Below are 15,645 nucleotides of genomic sequence, written 5' to 3'. Positions count from 1 at the left end.
CTATATCATTCACATCATTAAGAAACATTGTGGATGAATTATTTACAATGTTCTTATCTATTTCACGTTTGTTTCTTGGCTCTGGGATTTTGTTTGCCAAGTTGCTGCCCACGTTAACTAAATATTCATTAAAATTATTAGCTATGTCAGAAATTTCATCAATTACCATATCGTTATCTTTTATAAAATATTGTGGAAAATTTGTTTTTTTAGAACTTTTTTTAATTACATGATTTAGTGTTTTCCATATTTCTTGTGTATTGCTTTTATTCTGTTCTAATAATTCATAGTAATAATCTTTCTTTCTTATTCGAATAATATTTGCTAATTTATTTTTATAGATCTTGTACTTTGTTTCAGCTTCCACAGTTCTCAATTTAATAAATCTTTTATATAAATTATTTTTCTTTTTACATGCATTCTGTATCCCCTTTGTCATCCATGTCTTATTTGGACCTTTATACTTTCTTGTAATCTTAATTAATGGACAATGTTTATTATATAGAGAAATAATGGTTGACTGAAATTCACTATATGCAATATCAGGATCGTTATTTGAATAAACCTCAGACCAGTTGTGTTTCTCTAAATCCAACTTAAAGGCAGCCATGGAGCGTGTTGTTCTTGCTCTAGTTTCAAATGTGTAAGTAATCGGCTTCATTTTTTTATCAAAATAATCATAAAAAATTGCAAAAATCGGGAGGTGATCACTTATATCATTAATAAGGAGTCCACTTTCTATTTTAAGGTCAATTTTATTTGTGAATATATTATCAATTAGTGTAGCTGTATCGATTGTTATTCTACTAGGTTTTATAATAACAGGAAATAAACTATTACTATACATCATATTTATAAAATCAGTTGTTTTCTGATGTCCATTAGGATTTAATAAATCAATGTTAAAATCACCACACAATATTCGCAATTTTTTATCATTTGTATAACTAAGGATATCTGTTAACTTATCGTTAAATGTATCAAGACATGATCCTGGTGTCCTATATATACAACTTATAATTACGTTTGACATATTTTTTATATGAACTTCAATAGTTACACATTCCATTACATTATCCACAGTAGTAGTTAGATGTTCAATTTTACTACATTTGAAAACCTTATCAACATATATTGCAACTCCTCCTCCCCTTCTGTTTTCCCTATTCATTGTAAACAATTCATATCCTTCCATTTCTATATCGCTTATTTTCTCATTATCAAGCCATGTCTCTGATATGGCTATAATTTGGAATTTATTTATTTTACTCAAGCATTTTTTAATTTCTGTAAAGTTTTTATATAGACTTCTACTATTAAAATGTATGATTGAGAATGCACGAAAATCCTTACTTACATTTGCATTGAATTGCTCATTAGTGTGGTACTCGCAGGCAAGGTCATAGTTGTTACTACATAAAAATTTATCTGGGTCAATGCCATTTTCTGGATCAGATGTCTTATGTTCCGTATAATCAAATATTTGTAATTTTTTTGTGTTTGGGTATAGATTTTCCATTCTAGTATTTGTCAACTTTTCGTCATCAAGTGTACTGTGTCTTCCTTCATTTTATTGATGAGTTGTGTTGGTGCAAGTGTCTGGGTGTGCTTGTACGGGGATGAATTATAAGCTTGTCGTATTTTAGGTAGGCAATCTCTCCTCTTTCCCGTGCTGCTTTCATTTCTGGTATAAGTTCTTTCCGTTTTTTTCGAACAATATCAGTAAAATCCTCATTTATGTATATGTTTGTGCCCTTAAGATGTTTTGTTTTTTGTAGAATTTTTGTTTTATCTTTGTATTTTTCAAATTTAACTGTAATTGTCCTGGGTCTGGTCCTCCCAGTTTCCCGTTTGCCAGTCCGATACACACGCTCCAATTCTATCTTCTCCTGAAATTGTAATTTGTCTCTGAATAGTTTCATTACTTTATCTTCGGTGTCAGTCCATGTTTCTCCTGGTGATTCTTCAATTCCATCAATAATCAGATTGTTTCTTTTACACTGTCCTTCTAAATATTCCATTTTATCATTTAAAATAATTAAACTGTCACATATTTTGTACATTTCAGTTTGCATGGTTTTACCGTTTTCAATGTGATTAATTTGAGTTGTTTTAAGCTCATCCACCTCCTTTTGCGTATATTGCAGACTCCCCTTCACTTCTTGTAGTTCTCTGGTGATATTGTCAATGCGTGCATTAGTTGAATCCAGTATTATTTTAACAAATCCTTTAAATTGTTCCTGTTGTTGATTTAGGAGTGTATTGAAAAGTTCGTTTTGTTGTTGTAGCATTTTGTTTACCTGTGTGAGCGTTAAGTAGTCCTCCTCCGGTTTTGAGTCCTGTTTCTGTTTTGGTGGCATGTTGTTGTCCAAAGTATCCTGAGATTGAGGGTTCCCCCTCCTTCTCTTCCCCCTCGCCGTACTGCAGTCACGTGTAAATGGCGAAAAACAACGATGCAGGCAAGCCCGGTGAGCAAAACAGGCAAGCCCGCCGTGTAGCAGCAACTGAGAGACGATCAGGCAAGTCCGGTGCGCAACGACGACGGCGGAACTGGGCAGGCCCGGCGTCGAGTAGCTGCGGCGGTCGATTCACCAGGCAAGCCCCGGTGCGTAGCGATGATGGCAGAGCTGGTCAGGCGCCGCGTCGAGAAGCAGCGACTGTCAATCCAGCTGACGAGCCCGGTAGGCAGCTGCAACCAGAGACCCCGGCCCGCCGAGCGGCAGCGACGGCGAAACAGGCTGGCGACAGCGGAACTGGTGGAACAGGCCCCTGAGCAGCGGCAACGGTTGTTCCGGCATGCAAGCCCGGCTAGCAGTTTCGACGGTGGAACCAGAAGCTCCGGCCCGCCGAACGGCAGCGACGGTGGGACAGGCAAACAGGCACAGTGAGCACGGTGATGGCAGAACTTTGGCGTGTTTAAGGATTTAAAAACGTCGTAAATTAAACGTTGTGAATTAAAACTTACAGACACGGGCCCCGTAACAGGGCCCGATGATGTAGTTTATCTCCATATAATTAATGTCGAGCAGCAAGGCAGCAGCGTCACTTCCTCCTCCTCCTTACGATAATTAAGCTTCAAAGACATCATCAAATATATATAGAATGCAATTTGTAGGCCAATTTATCGAGGGTGGGCCGGGCCAGCACAAAAATGTAGTTGTCATAGTGAGTCAATCACGACTTGTTTGTGTCATGACTAGGGTCATGCAGGGGTAATGTTTGGGTATTGACTCATGACTGGGTCACGCCAGGGTTATGTTTGGGTCATGACCGTGAGGTCAAGTGTCTGTTATGTACCGATGTAACCAGCATCTATAAATCTAGTTTCAACTGGTTTTAGGCTATGTGATGCTATGTGATGTCAGGAGCTATGTGAGGTCAAGAATCTTTACTCTCTTTACTGGATCAACAGCCAACCAGATGTTTCCATGTCAGTATTGTTACCCACATGTCTAGCCACAACCAATGAGATCGATTTAAGCCAAAGTGTATTTAAGCCAAACTGAGAAGTGTGTGTTTTTGTCGGATTATTAATTCTGCTACCACTTTTCCTTTGTGGATCTCCGCAGCCCAAGGGGGCATGGCGTCTCGTGATTCTCGATGCATTCTCATCGTTTTTCGTTTAGTCAAGTTGTGTAAATAAAGAGTTAAAGCCTAATTTGCGTTTGCGCTTCGGGATCCAACCTCCAGCACATGACAGTTTGGCAGTTTTTCACATTCATTCCTGACGCAACCTTCCCATTTTTTATGGGCTCCACTGAAGAGTGCGAGTGGGAATCAAACATGTGTCATGTGCATGACACCTTCAGCCTTTGCACCACACTAGCAGTGTGACCTGGCACAAAATATGTGGTTTAAAAAAAAAAAAAAAAAAAAAAAAAGGACTACTTGGCTGTTTTATGATAGGCTACTGTATATCTCACATGTTGTTCTGTTAAAACGATTGAGGTATTTGTGTGTTTTATTGCTTTTGTACCACATTAGATCCAAACCTATACAATCTTATATGTATTGCACTTAACAACCAAATAACACTAATATGTCCAACCGTTAGCAAATTCTTACTGTATAATCCAAACTGCCTGTGAAACAGAATCAGTCTCTCTCAAAATGTATTCAACTGACCTCCCACACGAAAAACATGTTTGTTGAGCCATTAACGTTGGATTGTGAAAGAGCACAAGCCATTTTCAACACTTTAGATTGGTCAGTTATTTGAAAAAGAATAACATAATTATCCAAGTGGATACTGTCCAATAGGAGTGATTTGTCAAAAGACATGTAATTGACCAAATTTGGACATATGAGATACTAGCAAACTGTAGAGTAACTGTAGAGTATTTAACATGTTGGTCAATTTGTCTCATTGCACGAAACGAGTTTCCACTTTGCTTTGACTGCCGTGGCTTGTTGCAGTAGATGATCTGTGGTTAGGCCAGCGTCACGTGAAGTCGCTTCAAACCAGCGCGGTCTGAGACTGCCTCATCTCCTGCGCCTCCTCTCGGCTGAGCAGGTACTGCAAGCAAAGCGTGTTGGGATATGGTTCAGAGTCAGACATCGGCGCATGTCCTATGCAAAGAAGTTCTCTTTTGTCATTCATCTTAATATAAGTTATAATTTATAATCCAATTAAATTTATGGGGTTGAGCACAATTACTCTGGCAGACTCATTGACTTCGATTTGTTTACATGTCACAGTACATGTACGTTCATTTATCATTTACCACTTTAAAACATAAAAACACTTTGAATACGAGTTTGCTTCCTAACATAATTTCGGCTGCTTCTCTTCCTACGTTCTCTTTAGTGCTTGCCAAAGAAAACGCATCACCATAATAAGCCCATTGATGCTCTACTAAAGTGAGCTCTCGTTTGGTTGAGCGAGATTTGAGCATGCATTGCTGTTGTGTTCATGACTTCTCTGACTTTAAGGTCACATTTTCCGAGCAATTTCCTTCGTGCATTTTTTGCTTTTCCCCTGCACAGAAACTCCACGTGTGCTACTGCTTACTGTCATGTTGTTGATGCTTTCAGAAAGCGCTTCGATTTGCAAAATGGTGCCCCTTGTGATCCCCATCTGCAACACACACACATGCACGTACAAATAGTGGTGAATTATAATGAACTGTGATTTTTGTGTGTGCGTGCACAAGTCAGCAGCCTAGTCAGCCTATATGATGAGGATGGAGGATGAAAGAGATAATGCGGGTGGCTGAGGTCCACTGCTGTGGGATAATGCACTTCAAAGAATAAATTAACACCACTGATTTTTTTTTTTTTTTTTTTTACTGGTGTAAATATATTTTTGAAAAGCACAGGTTTTCATGTCCCCCTTTCCAATAAGGATCTTTTATGCTAAATTAACAAAGCTGCAGCTCTGCATGTTCTATTCACATATTGAAGTCATATTTGCTGCACTGCAAATATGCTGAAAAGCGGACTTCTTATCTTGAGGTCTTCTGTTCACAAGTGAGGGGAGGATGGAGCTGAAGATCGACATGCTGATTGGTGCTATTCTTCACATATTGTCCAAATGGGTTTTGTGGCACGGTACTTTGAAGAGCACATTTCAGATGTGTAGTCAATTAATTTGTCAGTCCAGATTTTCTAATAGTCTCCTTTTGCCAGACTTGTGGTCTGTTAGGTACAATGTAAGATGGCAAGTAGCAAATAGTGTGAAAACATTTCTTCTTGAATGTTAAGTTTGGAACAGAAAAATGGTGAACTGAAATGGGGGGTTTGGGGGGATCAAGTCTTAAAAATATTGATTTATCCTAATTTTACACTTCAAAATGACGTGATAATCTGAACTTCGTCACAAGTTCAACCCCTTATCATAGTTCAACATATGAATGCAGTCTTAAAACGGCAAGATCAAGATTGTGATCCAAAATGGGGTTAAAAAAACACACACATAGTGATAAAGCTACCAATAAATTAGCATGTTATCAGTATAGCTGTGGTTAAAAATACTAATTTTAGGGCTAACATTTGCTAAAAAGCAAACCTGGCAATAAATTTGATTGATTGGACGGTGCGACGTTCTACGTTTGTTTTAACCAATCAAGGCCACGGGTGAAAATTTCATATTCGTTCTTGCTGAAGGGGGGGAAGCACGAACGCCTTACCAGCTAGAAATGCACGAAGCGCCCCTCGCTGTTCACCATTCAACAAGGAAACGGTGAGCAATTCTGCGAGAATAGAATTCATTGCAGCGTCCATTCCATTCGTCCATGTTAGGTTTGTTTGTTAGCTCCGGCGTCGACTTCCTGGTTTCGTCAAAGTTGCATATCCCGCCCCCAAACACAATGTCACTCTGTGATTGGTCCGAACAACTGCGACAGTAATCAGCGGAAAACAGTACAAGATGTATTCTCCGGGGTTTGTGAACTCACAAATACCGCAAGAATTCATCTTGCGAGAGCAAGGTTAGCAACTCTCCATTGGCAGGGGTCAACGCAGCAAGTCACTAACACATGTTGGACAATTTTTACACCGGACACCCTTCATGACACATAATCCCTGTGCCCAGGTCACTGAGAATGTCACCAAAAATGTACTCCAACTTGAGTGCAGAGACAAAATTCAAAGTATAGTATTAGATGGAAACAATGTCATTTAAGTGTCCATTTACAGTACAAATAAATACATTTGAAAATTATTTCCAGTGAGTGAAACAGTCATGAAATCAAGGGTATTTTAGGATTTTAATGTGTGTAACGAAAGCATTCAGACTTTTAAAAATAATTCCCACAGTATTATTTACATACACGCACAAACTTGTTTATTTCAATCGTTCTTCTAATTACATGACATGTAGAGTCCTTCAAAGAAGCATTAATTCATGTAGTACAAAAGGCCATATATACTGCTATAAAATAAAACATTGTACAAAATCAGCTCATCTGTTTCCATAACAACCATTCTCTTTCATGTTTGGCTCTGCAATTACATAAATAGTAAATACAATTCTCTAATAGTAAAAGCAACTATGTCACAAGTTTATTTCAAGCGTGTTGTAAAATAAAACTGCAATCAGGCTGGAAAATAAGTAGAAACGGTGCCCGAGTGAATTTGCACAAATATAAAGTCATGACTTGGTGCACAATGGTGAGAAGAAGCGCTTAATACTATGAATAGAGGCCGAGGTTGCTTTTGTGAAGCACCTGACCAGTAACACATGAAGCCGACTAGATGCATCCTGACAGGCAGCTGTGATTGGAGAGCCGCCACGCAGCTTTATCACAACGTCACTTGTCAAGGCACTGGCTCACATGGATGGGCTGAGTTGAGGAGCACGGGGTGGGGGTGGGATGCAGGCTGAGGTATTGAGGGCTGCGAGCAAAAGGAAGGAACAGCGGTAGTGATTGGCTGCTGCACAATCAAGATGATGGCCACATTTTTCACACACCTGAGATGTGATGGAGAGGCGTCATCGTCTGCCGTCGGGCCTTACCTGCTGCATGCGGCGGTCCGGCTCTCGGTCTACGATGGGACTCGGGCCTCTCAACTTGTTGTTGTTGTTGTAGTAGTGATGATGCACGTGGGTGCCGTTCACTGCTGAGCGTCCCTCAAGAGGCCCGGCTGACTCGATGGGGCAAACGTAGTCTGTGGATTCATCTGGCCGCCGCCTCCGCAAATGCGCCAAGTTTGAGAAGCCCAACTTTTTGGGCTGTGATAGAAAGACGAAAAACACCGTAATTTTGTTACACGGCAAAATTCGTTCCATTACCACACTTGTATCTGAAATTTGCTTTTTGAAATGAATAGGAATGTTACTCATCTGCTGCAGTCTCCCTCAAAAAGTCGTTTTATAAGGAAAGTAGAACTCTGTGGAAGTGTTATTACATTTAATGGGGGAAACTCTTCTAGATGGTGCTCTTGGTTGAAAGATGGAAATTTAGTAAATTTACAGTGCATTAGCCTTTAAACCAAAAGCACTGTAGGCCCACTAATCTAAATACATTATTTTCGTTGAGTCATTTGCTCCCCAAAACGTATAAATATGTTCTATTTTAAATGTATTAAGTGTCCCAAAGACGTATTTATACGTTATGTGTGTTTGTTTTTTGTTTCGTTTTTGCTAGAGCATACAGAAGGCTTTGATGCAGCCCCTCAACTGCAGAGAATGGGGGAAAAAAAATTGTATTAATTTCAAAAGTATATTTGTATCGGTTTCCATTATGCAGCAATTAGCATTAGAATATAGCTAAGTTTCATCATTATTCACAAACCTGTTGAAAACCCTGACAAAAAGAGCTTTTTGCAACATGGTTCTGGCAGATCTCTTATACTCTGCTGCTACCTACTGGCTGTTTTTTTGTAATAATTACCATTGCTTTAAGCGACAGCTTCAGGTCAGAAGCTGCATCAAAGTCTTCTGTATGCTCTAATATAAAAACAAAAAGTATAAAAACGTATAAATACGTTTTTGGGAGTGCAGGACAAAATACTAAAAAACGTATTGACACGTTTTTGGGTTTGAATGAGTTAACCTGGGATCAATCGAACTCTAGGAGTTCGCCAAAGGTCAAGAAACGCACCAGACTCATATGATTCGTGATGACGCCCTGATTGATGGTACATCGTCTGATTTCTTTATTATTTTAGTCCTTCATAACAACTGTGTTGAGCAAAAAAAAAGATGAATATGTGCAATTTGAATTCACAAGTATAATGAAACGTATGGCGTTCCACAGGGTTCAATTCTGGGGCCTCTGTTGCTTTTCATTATTATCTGCTGCTGTGACTAATTTAAGGTGGTGTCTAAATATAGAGTTGAGTTGCGTGATGGGAGTTAAGCTTGGTTTATGTGTGCTTGTTTCTTTCCTTTGGAAGTCCAGTGAAGAGGATTGCGGCTGTGAGGAGGAGCAGAGAAGTTCCGGCCTCACTTTATTATCACACTGCAAATGTGTGGAGCTTAAACTGAGCTGACGCAATGAGGATAAAGGTGCTTTCTCTCCCACGTACAAGGAGAGATGCGGGTTTCCTCTTACACAACTGTTTTTCCTCCCTCCATTCTGTAACATACAATTTTCTTGCATCTCACCTTGACTTTGGCAGTGATGCTGAGCGGCGTGTAGCTCACTGCCTCTGTGTACTCTCTCTTCTCCCGCTGGGCTTGTGCTCCTACCAGGTTGCCGAAATTGGTGCTTAAGTGGCGTCGCAGCAGCGTTTTCTGAGGAGGGATGTTAAGCAGCATGGCCAGCGAGTCGGAATTAAACCGAGGCTCCAGCATCTAATTACAAAAGAGGCACCACACAGCAGAGTTCATTCCGGAAACTTGCGTCCGAACCTCGCGCGAGCAAACTCACTATCAGTCCTCCGTGAACTCCACTGCCTCGCAAGTTGGGGGCGTATTCTGCCAGGTCGACAGATCTGAGCCACTCCATGACTCGATGGTTGGACCACTGGATCACTTCACTGGGGGCAAACTGGTTGTGAACCTGCAGCGTAGAATTGAATTTCCGTTTGTTTCTGTTTGAGCAACATGCACATATTTGGTACTGACCTCCGTGCCAGGCCTGCGCTTGAGGCAGTAAGGGTTGAACTTGTTTACATGTAACACGTGAATAGCACACTTGATGCTGAGATGATGAAGCTGGCTGGTCACTTTTAAGACTAACAAGTCATTCTGAGACAAAGAGATGGAAACGTCAAGTGGTTTATTTGACATGAATATCATGCTGTTTCATTTTCCGGACTACTTACCACAGTGAGGTACTGCAACATCTGTCCATCCACTCTTCCTTCGTTAAATTGGTCTTTATACTGAGGAAGGCCGATGTCATCTAGCCAGCCTTTAGAACATCACATGTCACATTAATTGACATGTCAAGTAGACTGGGGAACAACTTTGTGTTTGGGTAATCTGTTGAGTTATTGACTTTTATGATGATTAAACTAAAAGTGGCATTCTGATTCCAAAATTGCGGTCACTTTTTTTTTTTTCTAGCATACCAAGTTCTTTCTCCAGGCAATATTCCACTGATTAGCTGCTGTAGTAAGACTGTAGTAAGAAGAGCTGATTACGATTGGTGCTAGTTTAACCTTGGCCATACATATAAGCTCTATTTAGTTTTTTTTTTTTTAACATACATTAGCACTGCTCGATTATGGAGAAACAATAATAATCCTGATTATTTTGGCAATGATTGAAATCACGATTTTTCAAAATTATTTATTTTTTGGTACAAAACAAGAAAATGTTTAAGCCTTTAAAAATATTAAGACCAATTAAAATAGAAACACTATAATTATGACATTCTTTTGGGCCAAACAGAATTTATAATAAAATATATTTATAATAATATTTATTTATTTACTTATTTATGTTTGCAAAAATTGCACTGTGCAGCAGGATGATCAATTATCTATTGACACAAAACAAGACGTTCAAATGCAATATACAAATAAAAAAAAATATTAAAACAAAATTCGTTGAAACACTAAAATTATGCTTTTGGATGAAACTAAATTTATTAAATTAGTTATTTAAAAAAAAAAAAAAAGAGTGCAAATGTATTACTTTAAAGCAACTCAAATATTAGTATTAATGATCTTTTTAAACGATTATGCTGATTTTGTAATTGTGGAGTGTCATAATTAAAATGAAAATTGAATTTCAATTATTTGCACAGCCCTAGCATACATACATTTATTTATTTTTATTTTTAAGAAAATGGGAATTCTGTGCAACCTAAAAAACTTGATGTGTTAGAGGAAAAATTCCACACCCAAAAATTATTTAAAAACAGTTGTCAGACATAACCACAAAAATTATGTTCCCCAGTGTTATTGTCAGTAAGATGACGAAGATTTTTGTACTTACGAGTGACCCAGAGGTAATCGAGCTCAGCCGACTTCTCGTGCTGCTTGCTGTTAAACGTTTTGATCGCTAAATGGAGTTTCTTCCTGTGCAATGGATTTTTCATCCCGATTTCCTACAGATAGGAAAAGGTGCAATTCATTTTTTTGTCACCGCGACATACGTTCAATGGTTAATAACTCATTAAAACTGCACCTGCAAAAAGAAAAAAAAGAAAACATGTTGATGAAAGAGACAGTTGATGAAGCGTAAGGAGGTATGAAGGAAGATGACGTGACATTGTTGAAGGCGGAACTAAAGAGCAGGCTGAAAATCAGAGACAGGTGTTACTAAGTGTCAAGTGAACGGACAAACAACAAGAGCGAAGAGACAGCTACAAATAAAAACAATTAACATGCTGTGCAGAGGAGAAGCCTGGCAGCTGAATGAGCAGATGAGTCACAAGACTGACGATTGTTCTTTGGTGCGTGTTCACATGCGACAAAATTGTTGGTACAGTGCTCACAAATATCATAATTTATGTTTTATTTATTACTCATGTCAGTGACCACTTTGGGCTCTTTTTTTCCCCCCATGAGCAGAGGGGTAACAACAATATTTATTATTATTATTATTATTATTATTATTATTATTATTATTATTATGCGTGCGTGTTTGTGTACCTTTTCTAGGTCTTGTGGGGTAGCAGTCAGTAGAGTTTGACCACTGCTGACCCACTGGTGCGCCATGCTGGCATACTGGCCGAGTCCGATGTCCTCAAGCCATTCACACACCTGATCTGTGTTCCATTTTGAAAAATGCATCTTCAGGTCTCTGAGATTCAAAATGGAGAAACAAGATTTTCATTGGATAAAGGATCATGATGCTGTTGAATTATGGATGCTCTTGAACAATATGAGACATTTAAATGTCTTTATGAAATGTTAATCATATTAAATGTTGATTAAAACAATATTAAATCTAAACTATATTAGAATCTGGTTAATGTGCTTATAAATTAACAGTAAATGTGTTGATCGAAAATACTCTAAATGGATTTTAAGGACTTTACCCAGCCCAGGAAATAGGACAATTTTCTCAAATTCACTTTTTAAATGATGATAAATATTTATCAAAGTCTTAACCATTAGTAGGCTAACAAACAGATCATTGTTACAGATTAAAAAAAAAAAAAAAAAAAAAAAAAAAAAAAAAGCATGACAAAGTGATCTAAATCCCCTAACTCACATTTTTGTTAAAATTGAAGAAGTAAAGTAACAAGAGCTAAATGTTTTTCGTACCGAATGTTCCCTGACCGTGCCTGTCTTGGTCCAGTTGTACTTCTGGCGCCACCCCGCTTGAAATCGCCAAACTCTGGGTCATGTATCTGGACCGGACTACCTGACTGACTACGACGGATCCTGCAAAGAGAGAGAGGGAGAGAAAAAACAAAAACAAGACAAGGACTGAAAACAATCAAAGATATCAAAAATAAAAAATCCGGAATAATTGAGCAAATGCTCCGTTTTACTGCAATGACTTACAACCCCCACAGCTTCTTTATGCCTCTTTGACTTTTCCTGTTTTCGGGTGAAATAGGAGAATGCTGCCCAGAGTCCATTCCCGACGACAGAGGGGACTGCTGATCTGACAATATGCACTCATCTAGCTGCTCTGAACATGCTGTCAGACAAGAACAAACAAAAGGATTAGAATTATTTACATAATACAATAAAGTGTAACTGCACATCCACTACAGTAGGTGGCATTGGCACTCTCTTTGACAGAGCATGTGCAAGGAGTATCAGCTCCTCTAGCAACAATTTTATAGACAAATGATACTAATTATAGTTGCGGTACAGTGTGTGTGTGCGTGTGTGTGTGGGGTGATGGGGGGGTGCGAAATATGTTCGTCTTTGGGGGGGGAGGGGCGTTTAAAAAAATATTGAGAAGCACTGGCCTAGTCAAAAAAAGCTACTCTGGAGTCATGTGGTGCCTCATTTGAGAGGTTTGTCCAATAATCAGCACATTTAGATTTTTTTTTCAAACATCCAATTTCTAGTACTTACTTTGTTCAGGGTAGCTGGAGAATATCCCACAGTAAATTTTACTCTAAACAGAGTCTATTTGATCCCATTTTAAACGGACTAAAATTTTACAGTTGGGAGAGAATAAAAAAAAAAAAAAAAAAAGAAACTTCAGGTTGTGAGACAGCCAATCTACTCACGGAGCCATGCAGCTCCTACTGTGTGTTGGTATAGTTCTCGTGTCAACTGGAATCTTTCTAACTCTAGGACCAAAACGTTGTTTTTGGTCTCCTTTTGGATATAAGCAAATAGTAGGAGTGGCATAGCTCAGGTGGTAGAGTGGCAGACTCCCAAGCTGAAGGTCATGAGTTCCTTCTTCAACCATTGTGTAACATAAAAAAACAAAAAAACAAAAAAAATAAATAAACAAAAATAAAGTAAAAATTAGTCAAAATCTCTCCTTGTAAAATGTCCTTAGAATTTCTGAGTGGAAACATCTTTAATAGGTTTTTTTGATTTGATTTGATTTGATTTGATTTGATTTGATTTGTTCATTTTTCCTTTCGGACAGCATTGTGACAATCAAACATTTCATCATACAATTTTGACATATAATAACCGAAAAGAAAAAGTGCTGGCAGGAAGAAGCATAAAGCTTATAAATTCCCGCCCCCATACTAAACTAGGACGCATAAAATCAAGCAGTAGTAGTTAAGAATCAGCAGAGATGATAAAATTTCACTCAGTTCATCAAGTCCATGAAGTTAGTTTTCCAGTTGATTACATTCGGAGACTTTTAATTCAGGCAAATGGATCATTGAGGGTTCAATCAGTTCATCTTCACCAGTGATTTGATCGCATGTAGTTCATGACAGAAGATTCGTTCCAATAGTTTGTTGATCACTTGTTGATTAATACCATGTGGATTATCACAGTCCAGCAGCTTTAGATAACTGAGCATAGTGAAAACCATGTGTCCGACACCTTCTTCAGTCAGATCATGGGATAGACAAATGATCTCATAAACACACAAAATTTACTTTAAATATTTTACTCTCTTCCAAGTGTAAATTTTACTCTGTTTAGAGTGGGACCAAATAGACTGTTTGGAGTAAAATGTGCCGTGTAGAGTCTACAGAATGCTGACCATGTGGATGAAGGGTTGCCAGTTGATGGCAGGACACATTGCAACAGATAACAATTCACATACAGAACATGCTCAACTACAGTCAATGAACAAGAATGGCTCCCACATTGGTTGCATGAACAACTACGAATACCATGGACTCTTTTTTTGTCATGCACTGATCGCCTACCAAATAGATGGCGAATCAATTGCTAGTTTATGATAAAATCAAATACACGGTTTATTTATGTGCATATTTCCATGAGTAATAGTGGTGCACAGATGAATTATGCAATACCCACCAGTGTAATAATGATCATACTTTCCCGGAGATCCTGAGCCAGGTAAGTAAAAAGTGAGAAGGAAACAAAACCAGACATTAGTCACGCCCCCAAAGACTTCATATGTTGATTGTGCAAACAAGCAAACCAGTGAGCCTTAATGCTGCAGTGCTAACTTGAGCAAAATGACTCACAAAGTTTGCAATTAATGTTTATTTATCAGACACTACTGCATTGTTATCTGTACACGAGTATTTCTCTGCAATACGCATGTTCATCTATCAACACTAAAAAATAAGGTCATGCCATACCTGCATGCAGTGTTTGCCCTTAATTTGTCTGCTACATCACCACCGACTAAAATATGGGTTTAACAAGGTGCTAGAATAAACTTCATTAGCTTTAATTATCTTACTAGGTGCTAAATTGTATGTTTGTTTTTTTTTGTTAATGTATTGCTTTCATTCCTCAACACGATCCTGCCCTACACTGACGCTAAGATTCTGCCGCATGAGTCACCGAGAGCGAGCGGGATGTCAGGTCACATGCTTGCTTGTTTGTTTATTTGGGATACTTAACCTAAAATGATGTGCACACATCTTTAAAGCCCCCGGCCCCTTCATATCTATTTTCTGGAATGAGCCTTATGACGCAGTGTTGCTTTGACTTCGCCTTGGAGGTGTATGACATTCATAAAAACATCTGCCACTGCGCTCTGGCTGCACCCCCCCACAATAACAGATAGAATATGAAGCGGACTTTGCTTGTGAAATTTCTGAATGACGATGGATTTTTGATGTAGCGACTTGAGCATACAGTACCTAAAACTGGAGCACTGGCGCTCCGGAAGCGAACTGTAGCCAGAAAAACAAGGAAAGGGGAAAACAATCCAACAGAAAAGCAGGCAGGAGGATGAGATAGCGCACAAGAGGAAAGCATGTTGAAGCCACAGGTAGGTGACAGAGTCAGTCAGACGTTACCTGCAATCAAACCTGAGCAATGTTACCAATTGATTTATTATCCTTTATTTCGGTTTAGTCGCTGCACATTGTTGACACCATTCTTTTCCTGTATTTTGTGTGCATGCACATTTAAGATCAGTAAATGAAAATCATTATCAGATATGGGTTACTTAACTCATTCACTTCCAGCCATTCCCTCCCTTCACTCCCGGCTGTTTTACTGCATTTTGACTGATTTTGCAACGCCCATAGAGTATTGTGTTTTTTGGCAATAAAAACATGGAACCTAACAAAACAAAAGTTAGTCTCTATATTATATTTCTATCTGTTGATGTTTTGCAGCAATTAGCATTATAATATAGCTAAGTTTAATCATTATTCACATTTCTGTTTAGAATTGTGGGGGAACAGCTTGTTTTCAACATGGCTCTTGTTGATCTCT

At 38.6% G+C, this 15,645-nt stretch overlaps 1 protein-coding gene across 22 annotated transcripts in view; it reads right to left on the bottom strand.

The window, feature by feature from the left end:
• Positions 1–3,893: 3,893 nt before the first annotated feature.
• ppfibp2b (PPFIA binding protein 2b) overlaps positions 3,894–15,645 on the bottom strand; it is a 52,464-nt gene continuing 40,712 nt past the window's right edge. For 15 of the 22 annotated variants that reach the window (XM_077516287.1, XM_077516285.1, XM_077516284.1 and 12 more), the window contains 13 exons: positions 15,063–15,095; positions 14,263–14,295; positions 12,352–12,490; positions 12,109–12,228; positions 11,491–11,641; positions 10,832–10,943; positions 9,712–9,800; positions 9,512–9,634; positions 9,315–9,446; positions 9,050–9,238; positions 7,457–7,672; positions 5,012–5,077; positions 3,894–4,516 (listed from right to left, as the gene is read on the bottom strand). In XM_077516287.1, the coding sequence (XP_077372413.1) occupies positions 4,457–4,516; positions 5,012–5,077; positions 7,457–7,672; positions 9,050–9,238; positions 9,315–9,446; positions 9,512–9,634; positions 9,712–9,800; positions 10,832–10,943; positions 11,491–11,641; positions 12,109–12,228; positions 12,352–12,490; positions 14,263–14,295; positions 15,063–15,095 (1,463 nt within the window). In that variant the 3' untranslated portion in view covers positions 3,894–4,456. Of the gene's footprint in view, positions 4,517–5,011; positions 5,078–6,693; positions 7,336–7,411; positions 7,673–9,049; positions 9,239–9,314; positions 9,447–9,511; positions 9,635–9,711; positions 9,801–10,831; positions 10,944–11,490; positions 11,642–12,108; positions 12,229–12,351; positions 12,491–14,262; positions 14,296–15,062; positions 15,096–15,645 lie in introns of those variants that run through there. The other 7 variants (XM_077516293.1, XM_077516301.1, XM_077516296.1 and 4 more) reach the window with 4 other exon arrangements.

The sequence above is a fragment of the Festucalex cinctus genome, chromosome 3 (genome assembly GCF_051991245.1).
Source record: "Festucalex cinctus isolate MCC-2025b chromosome 3, RoL_Fcin_1.0, whole genome shotgun sequence".
NCBI lineage: Eukaryota > Metazoa > Chordata > Actinopteri > Syngnathiformes > Syngnathidae > Festucalex > Festucalex cinctus.
This window is presented reverse-complemented; position numbering and strand designations above follow the sequence as displayed.